The sequence below is a fragment of the Rhinoderma darwinii genome, chromosome 13 (assembly GCF_050947455.1).
Source record: "Rhinoderma darwinii isolate aRhiDar2 chromosome 13, aRhiDar2.hap1, whole genome shotgun sequence".
Taxonomy (NCBI): Eukaryota; Metazoa; Chordata; class Amphibia; order Anura; family Rhinodermatidae; genus Rhinoderma; species Rhinoderma darwinii.
In genome coordinates this window covers 26,913,114-26,939,668 of record NC_134699.1, presented here as the reverse complement: position 1 = coordinate 26,939,668, position 26,555 = coordinate 26,913,114, and the positions used below count along the sequence as shown (strand labels likewise).

General features: G+C 43.7%; 1 protein-coding gene and 1 long non-coding RNA gene across 2 annotated transcripts in view; one reads left to right on the top strand and one right to left on the bottom strand.

The window, feature by feature from the left end:
- Nucleotides 1-26,555, bottom strand: part of LOC142665571 (uncharacterized) — a 282,261-nt gene that overhangs the window by 181 nt on the left and 255,525 nt on the right. The gene's annotated exons all lie outside the window — the stretch shown is intronic.
- Nucleotides 5,709-26,555, top strand: part of KCNH4 (potassium voltage-gated channel subfamily H member 4) — a 129,806-nt gene continuing 108,959 nt past the window's right edge. Inside the window, exon 1 of the mRNA XM_075845272.1 lies at nt 5,709-6,152. Coding sequence (XP_075701387.1) covers nt 6,077-6,152 — 76 coding nt within the window. The 5' untranslated portion in view covers nt 5,709-6,076. The remainder of the gene's footprint in view (nt 6,153-26,555) is intronic.

Sequence of the window (26,555 nt, the reverse complement as noted above, 5' to 3'; positions counted from 1 at the left end):
ACTTGCAGTTATTCAATAGGAGCCTTCATTGTTTACTTCCAAATCTGTTCTGGTCATGTAATGGACGCACAGGTCGTTACAGTACAGCTATCAGAGCTCTGTCTAGTAAAGAGCTAGGCACCTGCGTGCTTGGGCAGTCACACCTTAGAGACTATTATTTTTTTTGTAAAACTTTTAGTACCAGCCCTGTCATTCACGCCTTTAGCTTGCGGCCTACATCTAAAGACACAGACCGGCACAATTACATCATTATGCTGGGCACTAAAAGGGGCATTATATGGCAGTAAGAGAGCCACTGAATGGCCACATTACAGGTACAATATCATTTTAGCACTAACAGAGAGAATTAATGCACCATTTGTAGAGCCACTGCAAGCCACTTGTAGGACACTGTACACACTATTTATATAAGCACTAATCGAGAAACTGTATGCACTATTTATGGGGGCAGACAGAGCCACAGACCATAATTGGTCTGCACATTCAGGTGTGGGTCTTGTCATGGTTTTGCATTGACCAGCAGCCATGCTTTTTTGTTAAAGAAGCTGTTCTACGAAATGCTCCTAGAGTATGCAATGTTTTACAGGAAGAATCTATATCTGCATTCATATGTGTTTAACATTTATGTGAAATAAGTGATTTTTAATAAGTTGTTTTTTTAATCACATCTTCCTGAGCTGTAATATGAAATAAGTTTTTTGTTTTTTTTTAAACATGTTCCGTCATCTACAATGGGCATCTTGTGACGACAAAATAGACAAAAGTAGCATGCATTGCACATTTAAAAAACGACCACGTTAAAAGCCCAATATATTAATATTAGCTCTGCAATGCAGCCGTATAAATACAGATAATATTGCAGCTGCCAGCTCTCATTAAAAAAAAATGTCTGCAAAAAGAAATACAGTAACCACCAGAGGAGGGCAGTAGAGGACAATCTGTGGCTTCACACTGTAGCCTAGATCATGTATTAGATAATCAACTAATAGCAAACATAGGATTGTCACACAAAACAGTTTTTTCGGCAACATTGTTAGAACTATTTATGTAAATAATGGATGTTATGGAGAACTATATTAAATATTTGGTTTAGCCATAGCTTTTTTCATACAGTTAAAAAAATGGAATACAAAAGCAGCGGAGATATGCAGATGTAGTAGTGCCAAGTTTGTTACCTGGCACATTTCACAATGTGCCATCTATAGGTACTGCAGGTAAACAGTAAGGGTATGTGCACACACAAAATCAAAAACGTCTGAAAATACGGAGCGGTTTTCAAGGGAAGACAGCTCCTGATTCATACGTTTTTTTAAGCTACTCGCGTTTTTTTACGACCGTTTTTGGAGCTCTTATTCTAGTCAATGAAAAACGGCGCCAAAAACTTCAAGAAGGGACATGCTTCTTTTCAAGCGCCGTTTTTTGAAAATGAAGCGTAAAAAAATGCCCCGTCGCAACAGAACGCCGTATTTCCCATTGAAATCAATGGGCAGATGTTTGTAGGAATTCTGCTTCCGTTTTTTTCAGGTGTTTTTCAAGGCGTAAACGCCCCGAAATAGGCCTGAAAACACTACGTGTGAACATACCCTTAGGAAAGTGGACTGAATTCCTGTTTTTTCTGAAGAGAGGTCTCCATCTCACAGACATGAAAAGAACGCAGCAAAATTCACACTATTTTCTGCAGTAAAAAAAAAATAATAAAAAATGCAGGAAATCGTGCGGTTTTTCCGCAGTGGAACGTCTGCTAGTTTTAGCGTAAACGCTGCAGAAATTTTCTGCAGCAATTCCGTTATGTGTGGACAAACCGTAACTAGAATGTCACTTACCAATACATTGTTTCCTAGAAGAGTATATTCAGAGAACTAGCTACAGTATATGAGCGTAACGTCCTGACAATTGTGCAAAAATAGGCCCCCTGCACACAGCCATGCCATGGCCGGAGATTACGTGCACATCCGGGTGCGGACAGTCACCCGCATTTGCTGGCCTGTGCTCCCATTATAAAGTATGGGAGCATGGTCCGTAAAATTTAAAAAATAGGGCATGTCCTATTTTTTGCGGGTCATTTCTACGGTCTGGACACCTTCCCGTAAATATAGGGTCCGCAATTGCCGTGTGCATGGGGCCATAGGGAATGTTCACACGTTAAACAAAAAATGGCTGTAAAATACGGAGCGGTTTTCAAGGGAAAACTGGCTTTGATTTTCAGCCATTTCTTATGCATCAGATGTTTTTTTTACGGCCGTTTTTGGAGCTTATTTTCTATTGACCCAATGAAAAACGGATCAAGAAGTGACATGCACTTTTTTACAGGGCGGTTTTTACACACCATTTTTACAAACGGCACGTAAAAAAAAAAACACCCTGTGGGAACAAAACGCCATTTTTCGCATTGAAATCAATGGGCAGATGTTTGGAGGCGTTCAGCCTACGTATTTTTAGCAATTGTTCTGGGCGTTTACAGCCCAAAAAAAACAGTTGAAAATAGGCTGTGTGAACATACCCTTAGGAGGAAAACAGCTTGACAGTTGTCAATTCCCCATCTAATAGGGGAGAAAGAAACTGACGTAACGCGTGCAATAATCACACGCACGATTTGTCGGCATTAACGACCGTAAAATTGCCATTGCAGCGCTGGAAAGAAAACCCATTTATTTCAATGACAAAGGGACTCAGAGCACTAAGTAACATCACAGTCAGACTCTGCAATGGCTGATAACAGGGAGCAATAGACCACTAAACAGCTTACTAAATGTACATAAGTTTGGGACATGTGCAATATAACTACATTAGACACAAATACAACCACAATGGAAATATATCACTAAATATTTACCTCAGTCTGCTGCTCTTCTGTAATGATCAGTCACATTCAGACGACGCCAGTCACAAGCGGGTGGGGAAAGGGGTGATTTACGATACTACAAAACTAACTAAGGTCTTCTTATGTGTCCTCCTTCAGCAGGTTGCATTGGGCGTTGACTCGTACTTGGTAAAAAACTGAACTTTCTGTGAAGTTTTTCTTCCTTTTGCTGAGTGCAAGAAATCAGTCACAGCAGAACGGGATTAAACTAATGACGTCACGTGTGGAGTGAAGAACGCAAACCATTACATACAGTGTGCAATACACAGCAGACTGGAGTGCAGGGAAGCCCAGAGCAACCAATCAAATTGCAGCTTTCATTTCCTGCACAATAATAAGCTGGCATCTCATAGGTTGCTATGGGCAATACCTCCATTTGTTGATCTGCATTCGTTTTTATACTTGAGGACCAATGTGAAGTTTGTGTATTATGTTTAGAGCATTTATTTAGACTGAAAAGAAATAATATTTACCGTGTTTGCAGATATTGCGGGTCACGTCTGCAAGTTTTGAAGTAGCAGGAACCACAATAAGGCCCTGTTCACACAGAGTTTTTTGCAGGCAGAAAACTCTGCCTCAAAATTCAGTTTGGAATTTTGAGGTAGATTACGATCTGCCTGTACGCCGTTTGCCGCGTTTATGGCAGGGTTTTTCACAGCGTTTTTCACTCGCGTCCATTGAGCCCCATGGGCAAAAACGCAGCGAAATACACTTTCTCTGCCTCCCATTGATGTCAATGGGAGGTCAGAGACGTAAACGCCTGAAGACAGGGCATGTTGCTTCTTTTTCCCGCATGTGTTTTTTACCGCTTGCGGGAAAAAATGCCTCCGCCTCCCATTGAAATCAATGGGAGGCATTTTTGGAAGTTTTTTAGGCGCGTTTTCAGCGTCAAAAACGTGCTAAAAGACTCTGTGTGAACAGGGCCTAAAAAGGGTCTATTCAGATGAGTGCGGTCAAATTGCAGTTTATTGCAAATTTATTAGCAAAAACAGTGGCGTTTTGGTGCGATTTTGTTGTAACCACAGCAATAAATCACGATATGAACGCCCGTTTGAATAGACCCTAAAACTGCATAGAGGCCTCCTTCACAAAGGGTCCTTTTTGGGAAGTTTTAAAACCCATGTAAAAAACACCCGCAGTATAAAGCACTTTCTAAAAGCCTATGGAGAAAAAACTCTGACCCCTTTCCAGAGATGTCAACCTGGGATAGCTCTTTACAGCGTCATACTCGAGCAGTGGGTCGCTGCAAATATGAAAGTGGCCTTCTTTTGGGGGTGACTTATAAAAAATTGTATGGCTTAATATATTCAGACCCCCTATATTAATATCAGATGTCCAAACCAGGCTCCTAGGGTAAATCCTCACGTAGCGTAAATACTGCGGATTTTCTGAAAATTGGCAGCATAATACAGTAGCAGCAAAGTGGATGAGATTTGAACAAACCTCATCCACACGCTGCGTAAATGATGAGTGCAAAGAGAAATTGACCTGCGGTGCAGGTTTTTAATCTGAAGCTTGTCAATTGTATTTTGCGTAATCGCTGCTTTTTAGTTGCAGGTTTTCCCCATGGAATTCAATGGGGAGGTAAAACCCGCAACAAATAGCAGATGTGATTTTGCGGCAGAAAAGCTGCCATTCTGCTGCAAAAATCTCAACTCAGAAAAAAAAAGCTTATACTTACCCAGAATTCTGTGCTTCTTTGTCCAGGCCGGCCTCCTGGGATGACGTTTCATCCTGTGTGACCGCTACCTACAATTTAAATGAATCCATATATTCAATGTTTGCATATATCTTAGCGTCCGCAGAGTGCTGCTTCTTTGTGCATGTTTGTAAATTATGCACAACGTCCTTTAGTGCAATGAGTTTAAATTATATTAATCTATTATATTTCACCAATTAAGCTCTTTATAAACAAGGTTGGATTAATACCGCCACCACAAGTCTTACTGGGTGCATATGTGGATGTATAGATGTTGTTGGAAGTTTTCCGTGCAAATCAACTGAAATAAGGCCTCATGGACACAGCAGAGCCAAGGGCATGACGATTGTAAAGTTACACAAATTTCGTTTGGCTCCGTAATATAGAGCCACAGGCGGCACTCCATGAGCCACCATATAGTGTCCCTATACGGCACCGTATTACAAATATATTCTCCTCTAGAAGTGAAAAATACCTCCGTAATATGGCATCCTGTGGAGCATGACATTGAGGCATACGGAGGTACAGTATAAACCCACAGACTGCTAGGGGTACCGTATTACAGCTCTGTACAGAACACACTGGAGCCATAATACACCTGTGTGCACATGAGCTCAATGTGGAAACAATGCATCCCAGTGGGCATGGAGTAGTTGACTTCAACTTGACCAAAAATAGTCTCCCGATATAACCAAAATTAACAAATGGATTGCCCTGCTTTGCTATATGCGATGACAAGTCACTATATTTAATGGGATATATAATCTATTGGGTTTAAAGATGGGCAATATGCGCCCATATAAACAAATCTTTCCACCCATGATGCTCCTTCCATGACTAAATACAATTTAGATGTGACAATCGGAGTCACCACGACAATGTCGCCATACAGCCCTAGACACATTTCATAGAGGCAGGTGTTCAAAATGCATGAAGGAGAAAGTGTATGATCTAAGCTTCCATGGGAAATGAGACTGAGATTATTATCAGTCTCATGCAATTCCTCATTTCATGCTTGTACGTAAAGAGACGGCATGATACAAAAAAGCTGAATAGACATAAAGAGATGGAGATTGAGCTTTACAGGCAGAAGTGTGTTGGTAAACAGGAGGAGGGAGTTAGAGACAAGCGGGAGAGAGTCAGGGGACCATGTGAGTTAGAAGGCAGGTACATGAAGGGGACAGCTCAATACGGGAGGGGGGAAGAGAGAAACACAGATAGGAGGAGAGAGGGATAGAAAGAGAGATACTCACACAAGGGAGGAGAGGGTGAGAGAGAGGCAGCGGACACAATAAAAGAAAACAATGAATATCAATGTGTGACTGTTGATGTAATTCATTAGAGTCCGGCTAGCAGTGGAATTAGGACAAGATGACTTAGAAGCATCCTCTGGTTTCAGTGGGGTATTAGAGAGAGGAGGACAAGGGTGTCTTGACTACTTTGTAGCATCTTCTCAATGCTGATGCAGCGTCTCAGAAGGATTATTGACAAGGACAGAGCATCAAGGTGGTGGAAACATGCCTGTGATGAAAGGTTTGCTTGCTCCGCAGAATACTTTCTTGGATACCATCGCTACAAGATTTGATGGGACTCGTACGTACATGACCATTTTTTTCATTGATTTATATCCCTGTATACATGTCTAACACTTACTACAAAAGAAAAAATATCTTTATAGTTATTATATAAATAACATTTATTCTGGATCCACTATTTATGATGCCGCACAATATTATAGAATTTTCCAGCAGTTATGGTGGCAGTAAATAATGCTTATTTATGCTCCCATAATTTGTAATCCATTACAATTTCATATGTTCTTGTGTCATTTATTCTAATGACTTTACATTTTTGTCTATTTTTGTGAATTGTACAAGAAGTTTAAACGTTTTCGTATTTGCAAATGAATAGAATTGAGTGAATGATTAAAAAAAAATTCCTTTGTCGATTCCGGAATATGTAAATCAGCCCAATCCACTGTGAATCCCAAACTTGGCAAATTGATTCTACCTTCTCCACTTACAAACATATTTTTGACCATTGATACAATAGGTAGGGGTTTGTAAATCGCTTTGGTGTGTAAGTTTCAGAAATGCATCTGTTTAATAGCAGTTTTATATGCATGGGCTTTGTATTAGAGCATACTTATTTTTATATCACAGTGCGGATCTTGTTTGCATTCTATGGTCTTCCAGGACCATGTGGAGAATCACTATACGGCTAAAAAGCCGCATACACCCATAATTTCAAGCCTACCGAGACAGAAGTGGGTCAGTTTTTGCTATTATGTGCTTATACATTATTATATGTGGCTTATATAGGAAAATATAAGGTTGTTGATGACCTCTTCTGATAACCACAGGTTAAACAGTTTACAGATGATAAAGTTGAACAATGTATGGTATATATTATGCAATTATACAGGTCTAGGTGTAAATGCAAATGAGGTCAGATACCCAAGGTCAGTCTGTACTGGCATTGCCTATCCAAATGTAGAAAAGACAATGCCTTACCCTATGAAGCTCCTTCACCAGAGTGACTGGAATATTAAGAAAATGACTAATTTACTGCATAATCTATAGTATCTATATGTTATATTACTGAGATATTACCATGAAAATGGTCAATGGAGTGCATTAAAATTAATGGGAGAAGGTTGCTCCTCTCATAGGAGAGATGTGAGGGTTAATATTAGGGATGGTGGTTAGGTGTGAGCAATGAAGATGTGTCTTTTGTTCTGCGGGATAGGAACGCCAAAGCATGCTGTGGGGCAGATGGCATAGTGTATGTTTATAACACATGCTTCCTTACACTGCTTGCAATTTACAGATCTGCATTACAACATTGAATACCCAGTGACAGTTCTTAATGAAAATCTACAGGGATTAATTATTTCTAATTGATGGGATCCCCTGAAAGTCCTCCAGTTGAATCTTTCCTATTAGAGGGGTCCCAGTGCTATGCAAGTTTGCATAGATCAATGTATTTCTTATAGATGGAATCATTCACTGAGGATATTGTAATACTCCAGGAATGTCAACCAAACCTATTTAATACTGCACACTATGTCCTGCCTATAAAATATAGCATCTAAAACTTACCAGTATATATGTCTTTGTGATGTCTACTACAGTCTAGTGCAGGGGTGGGCAAACTTTTTGACTCGCGGGCCACAATGGGTTCTAAAATTTGACAGAGGGGCCGGGCCAGGAGCATTTGGAGGGAGTGTTTGGGCCGGATATACTAAAGCATTAAATGTAGTGTGTGCAAACCTCAGCACTGTCCACTTTCCTTCTCTTTGGTCCGCTCATTTTCACAGAAGGGCTTAATGGTGACGTGAAACGAAGTGAAAATTAAAGTGAAATAAAGAGAAATACGCGCCACATTAACAACGGTCAATGTGTTTTGAGTGCGCCATCTATTGGGAAAACGTGGGCATTGCAGGGAAAGGGGAAAAAAAAGGAGGTTTTTACTATAATTTGGACAAGTTCGGCGGGCCGGATTAAAAAGCCTAACGGGCCGTATGTGGCCCGCGGGCCGTAGTTTGCCCATGTCTGGTCTAGTGCATGCACTCAGCCGCTTCTAAATCATAAATGTTTCTTAGAAAGTTGAGAGATGATATGGCGGCCATTACTTATCCCTCAAGGCTTGACACCCAGCTTTCCACAATTCCTGATCCTAGTTATACAACTCCTGGAAGCTGGTAGAGGGGGGGCATCTGAGTCTTTGTCCCAAGTGAAATAAAGTATGTCTACAACTCTGCATGCATAGGAATTTAATGGAATTCACATATTTACCAAACCAGTGATTGTGCCATAGTCATTATATGTGAATGAATGTGGCTCAAGGTCGCCATATTTTTCAGTATTTGTCAATGCAGACAGCTCGTTGATCGGCGCTCGTTTGCTCCTGTCACACGGAGCTATGGATGGGGACGAGCGGTCGTTACTCCGATCGCTCTTCCCCATTCTTTATTATTATGTCGGCAGTGTATCTCCCTGTTTACACAGGGGATGTGCTGCCGACAAAGATAATATTTTACTTTTTTAAAATGATACGATCAGCAGACGAACGAGCGTTTGCTAGATGACCACAATACCCAGACCTCCCGTGATTTTACTGAACTGTACTTAGATCAGCATAGTGTTATATGGTCTTCTAAGTTCAAGATCGGTACACTAAAACCACGGGAGGTCCCGGTATTGCAGACTTAAATAGAAGTTTAAATGCGGCTGAATTTTGCCTGTGTGAAACTAACCTTAGGCTGGAATCACATTTACAGTTTTTGATGCAGTTTTTGGTGCAGTTTTTTTAAAATTAAACACAGGAATCTCAAAAACTGCATGTGATTTCAGCCTTATGCCGGTTTTAGACGAGCACAATACGGGGGGCATTTTAGCGCCTGCAAATCCTAGCCAGACTGAGGGTCAAATGACCCAAACTAATTATAGACCGCTATGATACTCTCAGTTAAAGTCATTCGACCCGCAGTTGGGCTAGGATTTGTGGTCATAATACGGGCACAAAAATGCCACTTTATGACACTCGTCTGAAACAGGCATATGTTTTGGGGAATCAAGAGATAAAGGGTGCCTGTAGTCTGTGAAGAATGATGAGCAGAAAAGTAGCAGTGTCGTATCGGTTATCGGCGCCAGGCTTGGAAGATAAAGAACTAATTCTCTGGTTATATTGATCAAGGTACTCTTTTATTAGAACGACAAAGCGTTTCTGGACCGGACCGGTCCCTTCGTCAGGTCTGTAACAGGGGATTTATGAGGGGGGAAGCTGAAATAACATGGAGACATATGTATACGTTTTTCCATGCTGTGCTTAAAATACTGTTCTTGCTGCTACTTGTTCTTGCTGTTACTGCTATGCCACACATAGTCCACCTCCATAGATTACTATTAGGATGGCGGCCCCAAGCCTCTCTTATTATTTAGCACTATAATATTCTGTATGTGTGGTGAAGGAGTGCTCGGGTCCCTATCCTTATGCTTTGCTTTGGTTATTATTAAGACTTTGTGATTTGGAATACACTGAAAAGATTCAGAAGTGTCAGGATTCTGAATTCACATGACGTCCAGGCTGGAGGTTATGTGTATTCATTATCAGGACACTTGTGTATGTGGCTGCACATCGTTCTAGTAAGAACACTATGTGCTGTGTAAATGAATGGAGAGGAGTGCATGATGCTGATTGGTCACTGATTTGTCAGCATCATACACTTCTATTCACAACGCCCAGTTAGTAAAACAAGTAAACACGCCCAGTTAAAAACACAATACACGCCCAGTTGAACATACGAAAAAAAAACCACGCCCAGTTGTCCATTTCAAAGCTCATTTGCATATATATATAAAATAGCTCATAACTTGGCCAAAAATGAACGTTTTTAAAAAAAACAAAAACCGTTACTGTTATCTACATTGCAGCGCCGATCACATGCAATAGGAGATAGGGATTTGAGAATCTGGTGACAGAGCCTCTTTAAATAATATTATGTCCATTATTGGTTTCTGGCACCCATCACTTAACATACTACAAATGTTGCAGTGAGTGAGATGGTAACTAATGATCAGACCAGGACTACAGCAGTCCCCCCCCCCAGACATTGCCTTTGTTTATCGGTCTCCGTGGAACCAGCTGCCGGAGATGCCTTGTTTTTGTGTTTGTTCAATGTCCATGGGAGACGGAGACACACCTAGTAAAGAAGGACCTGGGGAATTTTCAGCTTCTAACCATCTATTTTATTTATATGGCAACATGTGGATGTCAATTCAATGACTTCATACATTACAGAGAGAAAAATCATCTCTAAGAAGTGTATAGTTGCCCTTGGAGAGAATGTGCTAGACAATGTCTGTGGAATTATAACCCATATGACACATAAACTGTGTCCCAGCATGCCTTGCACTATGTGTCCCAGCATGCTATGCATTGTCACTTCAGCAATATTTCTGGGATGCCTTGTGTGCCACAGCATCTTTGTAGGGTTAAGTTCAGGACTCTGACTTGTCCATTCCAAAACACAAATCTTCTTTTTTCAACGATTATTTCGTTAATTTACTTGTGTACTTTGGATCATTGTCTTGTTGCATCACCCAACATCACTCCAGAGTGAGGTCATAGACTGCTGCCCTTATGTCACGAAGGGTCTGTGGACCCACTGGGCGTACCCCCTTGGCGGTAAGGCAGCTGGCCAACAGGGCGCAGGTCAGAGTCTATAGGATATAGGGTACCTGAGGCAGCACGGACAGTAGCTTGGTAGGAACTAGGCAGCAGGTGGACGTGAGGCGTGGAGAAGCAGACAAGCGTGGTATCCAGCACAGTACGACTACAGCAAGCATGGCACTAGATCGGAATACAGGAACAGGAAACACTGGGAGCAGGAAACACTGTGAGCAGGAAACACTGGGAGCAGGAAACCCTAGGGGACCATTTGCATAGACAGACTAAGGAAAACACAACAACGCTCAGGCATAAAACTAGGGGGCAGGACCCCTCTTATAGTCCAGGGTACTCACGGGTCAAAGTTCGTCCCTGAGGTCCATGACCCTACAGGATCCGGCAGAGGTGGGTGGACGCGAGCGCTGGAGTCTCCTGAGGAGGAGGCTGGGGCCAGCGCTTGCCGACTCGTGGCTGCGGCTGTCGGGGAGGTTGGAGCTGAAAGGCCACAGCCACGGACATTACACCTTACATTATCCTGTAAAGTGTTTTGATACAGCTTTGAATTAATTGTTCCCTCAATGTAGCAGCATTCTGCCCCATACTGTGATGCTCCCTCCACCATTATTCACAGTTAAGATGATGTTTTGGTGTTGGTGTGGAGTGTTCTTTTTCTTCCAAACATAGCGTTGTGCATATGTGCTAAAAAGTTTTACTTTTGTCTTATCTGTCCATAGAACATTTTCCCAGCATTGTGAAACATCCAGGTGGTCCCGGGCAAACTTGAGACGGGCCGCAATGTTTTTTTAGACAGCAGCAGCTACCTTTGTTGTGTCCCTCTATGAACACCATTCTTGGTCAGTGTTTTTCTAATAGTGGACAGATAAACAGAGGTTTTTGTGGTTTGGAGAGTCTTAACTAGGTCTTTTGCTGTTACCCTTTGGTTCTTTCTCACCCATTTCAGGATTCCCCGTCGTTCTCTTGGAGTGATAACAGAAAGGCCACTCCTAGGGAGAGTAGCAACAGTCCTGAATTTTCTCCAACTGTAGATTTATGAACACCCAGGTCTTTAGCAATGCTTTTGTAACCTTTTCCAGCTTCATGCGTCTCTATAACACATGTTCTAAAGTCTTCTGAAAATTGTTTGACTCGAGGCATGGTTCACACTAGCAAATCTTTCTTGAGAAGAACAGATATGTCAGTAAAAAGTCTTTGCGTGCCTTGATTTAATGGGCAAAGCACCTGTGAAACCCACACTTTCAATCTCATCTCCTTAACTGAAACAGCTTTTGCCAATTATATACTGGAGAAGTCTTGTTCGTTATTAGTTTAGTTAAATTGTGAACTGTATCTTCATTCCATTTTTATAGGCTCCTTCTTTCATACTATTTTTCTTATTTACCTCTACCTACCACTATATTCTCTCCATAAACTTAATGGGTGAGGGGATTTTGAATAGTGAGCAATGTTGGACTGAAATACCGTGGGCCTACCACAGCATTATACTGAGGGCTGATCCAACATCTACACTACACATGCACGTGTCTACTTTCATTGCACTGTAAGCTTTACTGTTACCATTGCACACACCACACATGTTATCATTATTTGTGAACCAACCCATAGAGAATAGACCGTAGTGGTTCCAAAGTCAGATTCACAAAAGGCTATCTTCTGAACGACCTTGAGGTACCAGGGACTCACAGAAGATCCTTTGGTACCGATGTGGGCCAGTCCATCCTTGAAAGTGAAAAATAAGGTACATGAACTATGTAATATTTTCTATTTTATATAGTTGACTTAATATTAATATTGAAATTAGCAGAGAAATCGCTGCATGTCTATAGTGTGATCTAGTTTATTAACTTCTGCTTGTCCTCTAGGGGGACCTGATAGCACCAGCTTCTAATTAAAGTTAATAAAGTAGTGCACACTATAGCGTCCATGGCCACGGGCCGTCTGGCTTACTCAGCTCCCGACGCCCTCAGCCATGGATCCATGAGCGCTGGTCCCCATCTCCTTCCTAGGGGACGCCAAAGCTCACTTCCGCTCCGGTCTGCTGTGTCCCGTAGGGTGCGTGCACACGCTCGTGCCCGGCCTTAAAGGGCCAGCGCGCGCACAAAGGAAATCGTCATCATCATCAACTGCCATGATTTCCTGGTCTATAAGAAGGCCCCAGGCCTTCTGATCCTTGCCTGAGCATTGTTAGTTTCCCCAGTCTGTCTTGCAAATGGTCCCTTAGTGTTTCCCGTTCCAGTTGTTCCCGTGCCTTGTTATCTATTCATGTATCCCGTGCTGTTCTTGTTCCTGTGCCTATTAGTGTCGGAGTCATGTCACGTCCTGTGTCATCTGCCACGTCCGGAGGAATCCACCACGTCCTGTGTCATCTGCCACGTCCGGAGGAATCCGCCACGTCCTGTATCATCTGCCACGTCTGGAGGAACTTGCCACGTCTGGCGCAACCTGCGGCACCTGTGCCATCCGCCACGTTTGGCGTTACCTGCTGCGCCCTTCTCCATCTGTACCAGAGCTGCGGCCACTGTCTGGACTATCCGGGTACCCTTGTGCGGGATATTGTATTGCTGGGGTTTCCTGCTGTTTGGCCAGCTGCCTCCCCGCTACGGCGGTACGCCCTAGTGAGTCCACAAACCCGCTACGTGACACACTATAAACATGCTGAAGTCAGTGCGAATCTTAAATTTTAAATAAATATATTACAAAATCTGTTATATTATCACATATCAAACGTATTGTTTTTTTGATTGATTCCTTTTTTATAGGGGTTGTCTGATATGGACAATTTTAATCACATGATGCCCTGCTGCTGGATCCCCAATAAACCGCTGTAATCTGTCAGGGAACATGGCATAAAATGCTCCTTTTCCCTGCAGCCCCACCACTGGTGGAATGAAACATTACACAATTCTGATTGGATTTAATGGGCTGTCTGTGTGGGCTGACAAGATGTTTCTGGTCCTCTACAGGGGGAGATGCTTTTTGTAACCACTCTCCTCTCTGGCTTATAAATTAGGGTTCTGAACAGGGGATCCCCTCAATTATCTCAACCAGAGACAAGTTTAAGAATGGGTGTGCTGGCAGTATAAAATAGACTGGTTGAAGTAGTGCTTTCTGTTTTTGATAACAGCTCTTTACAAAATGCTGAGGATGAGTTAGAGAATATACCAACAATATGAGAGTACTCAATTCATAGTGTAGTATATTATGAAAATAATGAAATAACCCCCCTCCCCTCCAATCCTTCACTCCAGTGGGATTAAGATGTGAAAGCAATGCACAAAACATTTTTTTTTTTAGTCTAATCTCTTGGACCGTTCCCCCTTCACTGCACTAATGAAATGACTGAGCACTTATGAGGGCTGCTCTTTCCTAGCTAAATAATCAGAATCTTGTTACATTAGAATTCTGGCTGTCATCCAAAGGAAACACACACAGAACAATATTGCATTTTGGCATTCCCAAACGGATTTATTGATTCCACTCGGATTGAACATCATTGGTTGTCTTGGGCAAACTTGCAGGCTGACAAAAATAAACAGACACAATAACGGATGTCAGTATGCCACGAATGCGACCTAAATTGCCTACATTCAATTGCAATTTCGAGAAATGCCATTATGCTCTATAAAGGACTCACGATCACAATTGAATTTGGAAGAGCGTGCAGCTTTCCATGACAATGAGCATGACCATAGAGTATAATTAATTTCCAAGGACGCAATTGACCACTTGTGATTTGAGATGCATGATCACATTACAAGAAATGATCCATGTAAATTAGGCCTTACAACTGGCAATTAAAAATGTATAGTTTAGTTTCATACATGGAATCCGCTAATGCATTTATATTAGGAAATTGTTATGACACAAATTTCCTGATTTATAATGAAACATAGCTACTAAGTGGAGCTATGACAGGTCCCCTGACAATGAGTTTTTCATGGGGAAATGGAGAATTACATAAAGCCCTTGGATGGACCTTCCATATAATGGTCCTCTAGAGGTAGAGCACCACAGTGAGTAATAGAGGGAGGTCCCCGGGTAGGGAAACCCCTCTCTTTAACTTCTATATCCGATAGAGGGCATGTAGAAAGAGATTACGTAAATTGGACAAATCCTATTAGCCAAGCCTCCAGATACAACATGCTCCAACATCTTGAACCCTAGTGTTCTTTAGAATGCTTACTTATTGTCATAATACATATCAAGACATCAGCTCCACATTAACATTCTTTAAAATGACATGAAACAGCCACAACTAACATGTGAAGCACTTGGTATTTCCACAAGGCAGTATCTCAATGTTTTTACCCCAATTATCTGCTCTTAATGTCTTGGAAAGTGTGATCCAAAGAGACAAGAAAATCCTCATGTATTATTTTTTAGATGGATTTAGGTCACATGATTACCATATTGCTGATTCAGTGACTGGGACAGATCCAGAAACACACATGTAGAATGACTGTAGCATGACCATCATTAGCTCTCCAAAGGAAATACATGAAACAGACATGTGTCCATTCTATTCTATGTAGACATAGTTTGTGATTTCTAGGAAGGCAAGAGGAGATGTCAGAAGGAATCAATTATGGAAGAGAAAACAAAATGCCATCTCTTCCTGATGCCATGTCCATATCATCACATGATTGCACCCATTTGTATAGGGCGTCGTGAATTGGTAAAGGTGCAGTCTTTTTTAATAGATTGGACATGTCAAGTGAGCATACCCAAAGGCAAGGTCAATGCTTGATGACTTGATTAGTTGGCCTCATATTATATTTATGACCAGAATACGACTTCATTATTACACAATGACCCATAGTTTTGGTACCAACCCATCCTTTGAGCATAAAGATAGAGGGAATTTCTAAAGGTTCAATTTTCAATTATTTTTATTCACCAGGCCAGACGAGTACAAAAAAATCCTCTGGCATAAAATCTTTTCCTCCTAAATTGATATTTTAGTTGCCACCTGCCATTTGCTTGTTTTGAGAGCCTCCAAGAATAACCTAGCCTAGTGTATAAGGTCTATAATCCTAAACCACAAGTACAATTAGGACAGAGTAACTAAAAAGGGTTTTCAAATGTTATGATTTTGTGAACTATCATTCAAACATGACAGTAGGATACATTAATCGGATCCCGAAAGAAGCCTTGAGTCTGGTCCTGATATATACCAAATGGCAAATCCCTTTGCCACTGACTAAGGCTGCATTTAGATGGTCGCAATATGACTGCAGTTTAGATCTTCTAAACTGAACTTACATCACTACGGCTAACTAAATGCAGACTGAAGCTGTGATTAGATTTAGGCTGCTGTGAGCCTCCATCCAGTGTTCTGTCGGGGTTTCCTTTACTGAACCTAAACAGACCTCATTATAAGTAATCCGATGGTCCAGCACAGCTTCTGTTTATAACCGAAGCCATGATGGCGGTTTAAACAGAGCTTAGGGTCCTTTTACTTTGGCAGATTTTCTGCCTTTAACTGACGCCGATCGTCAATATAAAAAGTCAATCGGCGCTCGTTTAGCTCCATTTACAAGGTGCAATTAACAGCATAATTTGTGGCAAATTGGTCGTTAGTGCGATCGTTTGGGAAAATACAGTTTCATTATTGTCGGCATCATATCCCCATTTACACAGGGAGATGTGCGGAAGACAACCGATGATTTGAATGCCTGAATAAAAGATCAAATTGCCAGACAAACGTGCATTTACTCGTTTGTTGTCTGAACACGTGGCATGTTACACGGGCCGATGATCAGGAAAGAGTGTTTGAAAGTGCGCTCGTTCACCTGATTATTGGCCTGTCTAAAAGGGCCTCAACTTTGAATAGTCATCTATGTAAGAAACGGCTACCTTCCACATTATAGGGTGGTGAAGAATATTTCTTTACACATTTGTCAAATTAACTGCAAGAATCATATAATCCACTGGAGCACAAACACCTTATTTTAGTTTGCAATGTGCCGTTGCTGGCTGGAATCACCTTAATCATTCTTTTAAAAATAGCATTCCCACATTCCCACAAGCTAAAACTGCCAGTCTGTTTGATAAAGTGCCATATTGAGGCTCCAAGGATTTCCTTTAAGAGGATTATTCTGAAGGCTGCAGTGCTGAATGGTAATTTAAGGTGCTGGGCCTGCTTCACAATGATCTATAAAAGTGGAAATGTTATTACCAACAGGCTCTAATGCAGCCAGAAAGCGACTTCAGTCAATGATGAGACCTAGATTCCATACAGCAGCCTATGAGAACAAATAAAAAGTAAAATAGCCGTAATTCTGGCCACAGTACAAAAATTCTAATTTTCCAATAGATTAATATATATATATATATATATACTAATATAGAAAATCTGTTACATGGGTTTGCTAGCAAAAGGAATGATAAGTATCTATAATTGTGCTCTTTGAGAACGACGTTGTCCATTACAGGCTTGTCTTACTTCAGGGTTTTGTCTTCTTAAGGGACAGGTGTCGCGAAAAATTTTTTTTTTAAGAACAATTTGCTTTTAGTGTGTTATTAAAACACATTTTATTTATTTGTGTGTTTGTGTTTTACTTTTTTTTTTTTTCTAACTTTTGCTTCACTATAGGGGCTGCCATTTTTTTCTTCATCTCTGTATGTGTCGATTAACGACACATACAGAGATGTACACACAGTCCAAAAGGAAGGTCTTCGGCCGAGCGACATCTGGCGCCATTTTCTTGTGGACCGGAAGCCGCGGCCGGACAGTAAGATGACTACTTCCGATCGCGGCTTCCGGACATGTGTTCAGAAGCAAGGACTAGGAGCGGTGGGACCGGAGGGACCGGAGGGAGCGGCGGCGGCAGGAGCAGGTAAGTTATGTTTGTGTATGTTCGTGTTTTACTGTGTGATTACCACTGTATGTAAGCCTACTACGCTCAAAAAATGGCGGCACACAGTGTAGGAGGTTTGAACATTCAACCCCCTCTTTTCTCCTGGCACTAGCCAGGATAAAGGAGAGGGATTAATTGAGCACACTAGAGCGAGTGCGTCTTCTCCAATTTTGCAGCATAAAGCAATGAGATTGCTTTACCACATGCCAATGCTGCAATTTTGGGAATTGCTCCCTCTAGTGACCAGCACATGGAAATGTTATAAATTAGAATCTAATTTATAATATTTCCTGACTTGTGAAAAAAGTAGAACAATGTCTAATCATGTATATACTAACTGTTTAACTAAAAATAAAAAATTCTAGCGACACATTCCCTTTAACGCCTTGTTTTGGGAATTGGTTTCTCATTGTTCCTGGCGTTCCTCTGCACTCATAGTTGCTCTTCTTATTCTCTGAGCCAAATATATATATATATATATATATATATATATATATATATATATATATATATATATATGATTATCAGCATTGTCCCTTTTATAAGTGAGAGTGATCACACTTAGCAGCTAAGGGACCATCCTGATAATCAATATATATTATTGGATAACTATGCCTGCAATTCTCGTATGTAAAATAATTGTGTCTTGGTATTTTTTGGAGATAAGGGAATTGCATGCACAGTAATTCCTTAATTACTCCAAAAAATAACAAAATCATTAATCGAATAAAAAATCGTCCATAGGGTTGACAAAAATCTAGATTTAATTTTTTTTCAAAATCGCCCAGCCCTACACACAGTGATAACTCTAAGTACAGATAACGTAGTAGATGTTACCTGCAGTCCTATGTAACACCACAGATAGCACACAGTGATAACTCTCTGAGTACAGATAACGTAGTAGATGTCACCTGCAGTCTGTAATGGCAGGAAGGAGGTGAAGGGAAAGTGAGCCCTAATCTACCCACCGCCCTGTCCCTGCCTACTTGCAACGACCCGCCCTAGGCGACGAGGTACAACTGGGCGGCGGTCCCTACGCTGTCTAAGTGCACGGGAAAACAAACAGGGAACACGCAAGGGAAGGGGCAATAGCCACGGAACGCCACGAGGAAACGGAGCGGCGAACGAACAGTCAGGACCAGGACGAAGTGAGTACACCCGAGCGGGCACGGAGACAGAAGCAAGCCAGGGGCAAAGCAAAGCAGGTCAAGCAGAACTGCAGCAAGGCAGAAGCACGGCAGAAGCAGGCTGGAGCAAGCAGCAGTGGGGCCAGGAATCCAAAAGAATTACAAGCACTGAGGGAGAGAACAGGGCAGGTAATAAAGGACAGGGGGCGGAGCTAACTCAGACAGACCAGGCCGCGATAGGCTCTCCCACTCCTGAGCCTGCCACCCTGGTTGGTGGGAGATGGTGTCAGTCGAACAGGTCTGACCTCAGGTGTGGATTGATTAATCCCAGGAGTATACCTAGATGAAGTACCTGGCAGATCCCTAACAGTACTCCCCCTTTTATGAGGGGCCACCGGACCCTTACTAAGGGGACCCGGTTTAGTGGGGAAGAGAAGGTGGAACCTCCTGATCAATACCCCAGCGTGAACATCACGGGCAGGTACCCAAGTCCTCTCCTCCGGCCCGTATCCTCTCCAATGGACCAGGTACTGGAGGGAGCCCTGGATCATCCTACTGTCCATAATCTTGGCCACCTCGAATTCCACCCCCTCAGGGGTGAGAACGGGAACAGGAGGTATCCTCGAGGGGGACCAGGACGGGGAGCAGCGTTTAAGGAGGGAGGCATGGAAGACGTCATGTATGCGAAAGGATCGGGGGAGCTCCAGACGGAAGGAAACAGGGTTGAGGACTTCAATGATCTTATAAGGTCCAATAAATCGGGGAGCAAACTTCCTGGACGGGACCTTAAGGCGCAAGTTCCTGGACGACAACCAGACCAAATCCCCGACGACAAATCGGGGGTTAGCAGAACGTCTACTATCCGCCTGAATCTTTTGTGCGCTCTGGGACGCCTCTAGGTTCTTCTGAACCTGGGCCCAGACAGTGCACAGTTCCCGATGAACATCCTCTACCTCAGGATTATTGGAACAACCAGGGGAGACGGAGGAGAACCTTGGGTTAAACCCGAAATTACAGAAAAACGGGGAGACCCCTGACGAGTTACTGACCCGGTTATTCAGGGAAAATTCAGCAAGGGGAAGGAATGAGACCCAATCGAATTGACAGTCAGAGATGAAACACCTTAAATATTGTTCCAGGGATTGGTTGGTCCTTTCCGTTTGGCCATTAGTTTCGGGATGGAAGGCGGAGGAGAAGGACAGATCAATCTCCAACTTTTTACAAAAAGCTCTCCAAAATAAGGAAACAAATTGTACCCCTCTGTCAGAAACGATATTGACTGGGGCCCCATGGAGACGCAGGATGTGTTTCACAAACAAAGAAGCTAACGTCTTGGCGTTAGGTAGCTTCTTAAGGGGCACAAAGTGGCACATCTTGCTGAAGCGGTCGACTACCACCCACACCACCGACTTGCCCTGAGATGGAGGCAAATCGGTGATAAAATCCATGGAGATATGGGTCCAAGGTCTCTGGGGAATGGGCAAGGAACGTAGTAGGCCCGCAGGTCGGGACCTAGGGGTTTTGGACCTAGCGCAAACCTCACAAGCGGCGACGTAAGCCCTAACGTCTTTAGGCAACCCAGGCCACCAATAGTTTCTGGTAATGAGGTGTTTGGTGCCCAAGATGCCAGGATGACCAGATAGAGCGGAGTCATGGTTTTCCCTGAGTACCCTCAGCCGGTATTGCAGGGGAACAAACAGTTTGTCCCCAGGGACGTTCCCGGGAGCTGCACCCTGATCAGCCGCGATATCAGAAGCTAAATCAGAATCCGTGGCAGAGACGATTATACCAGGGGGTAAAATACAAGCAGGATCCTTCTCGGAAGGAGGATTGGCCATGAAACTACGTGACAGAGCATCAGCCTTAATATTCTTGGACCCAGCCCTATAGGTAACCAAGAAATTAAATCTGGTAAAGAATAGTGCCCACCGAGCTTGTCTAGGATTAAGCCTCCGGGCCGATTCTAGGAAAACCAGATTCTTGTGATCCGTAAGGACCGTTACCTGGTGTCTGGCCCCCTCCAGGAAGTGCCGCCACTCCTCAAAAGCCCATTTAATGGCTAGAAGTTCGCGGTTGCCAATATCATAGTTACTCTCCGTGGGCGAAAACTTCCTAGAGAAGTAAGCACAGGGGCGGAGATGGGTGAGGGAGCTGGTACCCTGGGACAAGACGGCCCCCACTCCCACCTCGGAAGCGTCAACCTCCACAATAAATGGCTCCTCTTGGTTGGGCTGAATCAGCACGGGGGCCGAGATAAAGCACTTCTTGAGAGTCTCAAAGGCCTGGACGGCCTCAGGGGGCCAATGGAGGACATCAGCACCCTTGCGGGTAAGGTCCGTAAGAGGCTTAGCGACGACCGAGAAGTTGGCAATAAATCTCCTGTAATAGTTGGCGAACCCTAAAAAACACTGTAACGCCTTAAGGGAGGCAGGTTGGACCCATTCCGCCACAGCCTGAACCTTGGCAGGGTCCATGCGGAATTCATGAGGAGTGAGGATTTGCCCTAAAAATGGTATCTCCTGTACCCCAAAGACACATTTTTCAGTCTTAGCAAACAGATTATTCTCCCGAAGGACCTGGAGCACCTTCCTGACATGCTCCACGTGGGAGGACCAGTTCTTGGAAAACACCAGTATGTCATCAAGGTACACAACAAGAAAATTACCCAGGTACTCTCTCAGGATTTCATTAATAAAATTCTGGAAGACAGCAGGGGCATTACACAACCCAAAGGGCATGACCAGGTATTCGAAATGACCCTCGGGTGTGTTGAACGCAGTTTTCCACTCATCCCCCTCTTTGATGCGGATAAGGTTATATGCCCCCCGTAGATCGAACTTAGAAAACCATTGGGCTCCCTGAACCTGATTAAAAAGATCCGGAATCAAAGGAAGTGGGTACTGGTTCCTTACGGTGACCTTATTCAGGTTACGATAATCAATGCACGGCCTAAGACCACCATCCTTCTTCCCCACGAAGAAGAAGCCAGCACCTACAGGAGAAGTCGAGGGGCGAATGAAACCCTTGGCCAGGCATTCTTGGATATACACCCTCATAGCTTCACGTTCAGGACATGAAAGATTAAATATCCTACCCTTAGGAAGCTTGGCACCAGGCACCAAATCGATAGCGCAATCGTAATCTCTATGGGGGGGCAACACCTCGGAGGCCTCCTTAGAAAACACATCGGCGAAGTCCTGAACAAACTCAGGAAGCGTGTTTACCTCCTCCCGGGGAGAAATAGAGTTAACAGAAAGACATGACATAAGACATTCATTACCCCATTTGGTGAGATCCCCAGTATTCCAATCAAACGTGGGATTATGCAACTGCAACCAGGGAAGACCTAATACCAGATCAGACGATAATCCCTGCATCACCAGTACAGAGCACTGCTCCAAATGCATGGAGCCAACCAGGAGTTCAAAAACAGGAGTATGCTGAGTAAAATAACCATTAGCAAGGGGAGTTGAGTCGATTCCTACTACAGGGATAGGATAAGGTAAATCAATACAAGGCATCTTTAGAGACATAGCAAATTCCACAGACATGATATTAGCAGATGAGCCAGAATCCACGAAAGCACTGCCCGTGGCAGACCGGCCAGCAAACGAGACCTGAAAGGGAAGCAAAATTTTATTGCGTTTCACATTAACGGGAAATACCTGTGCGCCCAAGTGACCTCCCCGATGATCACTTAGGCGCGGAAGTTTTCCGGCTTCTTATTCTTGCGCCTGGGACAGGTGTTCAGTAGATGCTTGTCGTCCCCACAGTAGAAGCAGAGACCATTCATTCTGCGAAACTCCCTACGTTGTCGAGGGGACATGGAGGCCCCGAGTTGCATAGGTACCTCCGAGTCCTCCGTAGAGGGGCGAGGAGACGGGACCTCGGGGGGGATCGCAGAAAAGTCAGAGGGGAGCACACTGAAGCGTTCTAGCTGACGTTTCCTGAGACGTCGGTCAAGTCGTACTGCTAGGGCCATAACCTGGTCAAGGGAGTCAGACGAGGGGTAGCTAACCAGCAGATCCTTCAGGGCGTCAGATAATCCTAACCTAAACTGGCACCTTAGGGCCGGATCGTTCCACTGAGAAGCTACGCACCACTTCCTAAAATCAGAACAGTATTCCTCAACCGGTCTCCTACCCTGACGTAAGGTCACCAGCTGACTCTCGGCTAAAGCAGTCCTGTCAGTCTCGTCGTAAATGAGTCCGAGGGCAGAGAAAAAAAGATCAACAGAGGAAAGTTCAGGGGCGTCAGGAGCCAAGGAGAAGGCCCACTCTTGGGGCCCTTCCTGGAGTCGGGATATGATGATACCCACCCGCTGGTTCTCGGAACCTGAGGAGTGGGGCTTTAGGCGGAAATACAGTCTGCAACTCTCCCGGAAGGAGAGAAACGTCTTACGGTCCCCTGAGAACCGGTCAGGTAACTTGAGGTCGGGTTCTAGAGGTGAGGTGAGGGGTACTACTAAAGCAGCGTCACCCTGATTGACCCTTTGGGCCAGGGCCTGGACCTGTAGGGAGAGGCCCTGCATCTGCTGGGTCAGGGTCTCAAGGGGGTCCATGATAGCGTCAGCGTAGGAGAAATGGTAGACTAGGTAAGGGCTTGTAATTATGTAATGGCAGGAAGGAGGTGAAGGGAAAGTGAGCCCTAATCTACCCACCGCCCTGTCCCTGCCTACTTGCAACGACCCGCCCTAGGCGACGAGGTACAACTGGGCGGCGGTCCCTACGCTGTCTAAGTGCACGGGAAAACAAACAGGGAACACGCAAGGGAAGGGGCAATAGCCACGGAACGCCACGAGGAAACGGAGCGGCGAACGAACAGTCAGGACCAGGACGAAGTGAGTACACCCGAGCGGGCACGGAGACAGAAGCAAGCCAGGGGCAAAGCAAAGCAGGTCAAGCAGAACTGCAGCAAGGCAGAAGCACGGCAGAAGCAGGCTGGAGCAAGCAGCAGTGGGGCCAGGAATCCAAAAGAATTACAAGCACTGAGGGAGAGAACAGGGCAGGTAATAAAGGACAGGGGGCGGAGCTAACTCCGACAGACCAGGCCGCGATAGGCTCTCCCACTCCTGAGCCTGCCACCCTGGTTGGTGGGAGATGGTGTCAGTCGAACAGGTCTGACCTCAGGTGTGGATTGATTAATCCCAGGAGTATACCTAGATGAAGTACCTGGCAGATCCCTAACACAGTCCTATGTAACATCACAGATAACACACAGTGATAACTCTAAGTACAGATAATGTAGTAGATGTTACCTGCAGTCCTATGTAACACCCCAGATAACACACTGATAACTCTCTGAGTACAGATAATTTAGTAGTGTTACCTGCAGTCCTATGTAACACCACAGATAACACACAGTGATAACTCTCGGAATACAGATAATGTAGTAGATGTTACCTGCAGTCCTATGTAACACCACAGATAACACACACGGTGATAACTCTCTGAGTACAGATAATGTAGATGTTACCTTCAGTCCTAAATAACACCACAGATAAAACACAGTGATAACTCTGAGTACAGATAATGTAGTAGTGTTACCTGCTGTCCTATGTAACACCACAGATAACACAGTGATAACTCTCTGTGTATAGATAATGTAGTAGTGTTACCTGCAGTCCTATGTAACCCCACAGAGATAACTCTGAGTAAAGATAATGTAGATGTTACCTGCAGTCCTATGTAACACCACAGATAACACAGTGAGGGTATGTGCACACACACTAATTACGTCCGTAATTGACGGACGTATTTCGGCCGCAAGTCCCGGACCGAACACAGTGCAGGGAGCCGGGCTCCTAGCATCATACTTATGTACGATGCTAGGAGTCCATGCCTCGCTGCAGGAAAACTGTCCCGTACTGTAATCATGTTTTCAGTACGGGACAGTTGTCCTGCAGCGAGGCAGGGACTCCTAGCATCATACATAAGCACTGTGTTCGGTCCGGGACTTGCGGCCGAAATACGTCCGTCAATTACGGACGTATTTAGTGTGTGTGCACATACCCTGATACTCTCTGAGTACAGATCATGTAGATGTTACCTGCAGTCTTATGTAACTCCACAGATAACACACAGTGATAACCGAGTACAGATAATGTAGTAGATGCACACAGAAATATATACACCTACGGAGATACATATACAGTGAAGGAAATAAATATTTGATCCCTTGCTGATTTTGTAAGTTTACCCACTGTCAAAGACATGAACAGTCTAGAATTTTTAGGCTAGGTTAATTTTACCAGTGAGAGATAGATTATATTTAAAAAAAAACAGAAAATCACATAGTCAAAATTATATATATTTATTTGCATTGTGCACAGAGAAATAAGTATTTGATCCCCTACCAACCATTAAGAGTTCAGCCTCCTCCAGACCAGTTACACGCTCCAAATCAACTTGGTGCCTGCATTAAAGACAGCGGTCTTAAATGGTCACCTGTATAAAAGACTCCTGTCCACAGACTCAATTAATCAGTCTGACTCTAACCTCTACAACATGGGCAAGACCAAAGAGCTTTCTAAGGATGTCAGGGACAAGATCATAGACCTGCACAAGGCTGGAATGGGCTACAAAACCATAAGTAAGACGCTGGGTGAGAAGGAGACAACTGTTGGTGCAATAGTAAGAAAATGGAAGACATACAAAATGACTGTCAATCGACATCGATCTGGGGCTCCATGCAAAATCTCACCTCGTGGGGTATCCTTGATCCTGAGGAAGGTGAGAGCTCAGCCGAAAACTACACGGGGGGAACTTGTTAATGATCTCAAGGCAGCTGGGACCACAGTCACCAAGAAAACCATTGGTAACACATTACGCCGTAATGGATTAAAATACTGCAGTGCCCGCAAGGTCCCTCTGCTCAAGAAGGCACATGTACAGGCCCGTCTGAAGTTTGCAAATGAACATCTGGATGATTCTGAGAGTGATTGGGAGAAGGTGCTGTGGTCAGATGAGACTAATATTGAGCTCTTTTGCATTAACTCAACTCGCCGTGTTTGGAGGAAGAGAAATGCTGCCTATGACCCAAAGAACACCATCCCCACTGTCAAGCATGGAGGTGGAAACATTATGTTTTGGGGGTGTTTCTCTGCTAAGGGCACAGGACTACTTCACCGCATCAATGGGAGAATGGATGGAGCCATGTACAGTCAAATCCAGAGTGACAACCTCCTTCCCTCCACCAGGACATTAAAAATGGCTCGTGGCTGGGTCTTCCAGCACGACAATGACCCGAAACATACAGCCAAGGCAACAAAGGAGTGGCTCAAAAAGAAGCACATTAAGGTCATGGAGTGGCCTAGCCAGTCTCCAGACCTTAATCCCATCGAAAACTTATGGAGGGAGCTGAAGATCCGAGTTGCCAAGCAACAACCTCGAAATCTTAATGATTTACAGATGATCTGCAAAGAGGAGTGGGCCAAAATTCCATTTAACATGTGTGCAAACCTCATCATCAACTACAAAAAACGTCTGACTGCTGTGCTTGCCAACAAGGGTTTTTCCACCAAGTATTAAGTCTTGTTTGCCAAAGGGATCAAATATTTATTTCTCTGTGCACAATGCAAATAAATATATATAATTTTGACAATGTGTTTTCTGTTCTTTTTTTTTATATAATCTATCTCTCACTGGTAAAATTAACCTAGCCTAAAAATTCTAGACTGTTCATGTCTTTGACAGTGGGCAAACTTACAAAATCAGCAAGGGATCAAATACTTATTTCCTTCACTGTATATAGGCACTTAGACACACAAATACACACACACACACACACACACACACACACACACACACACACACACACAC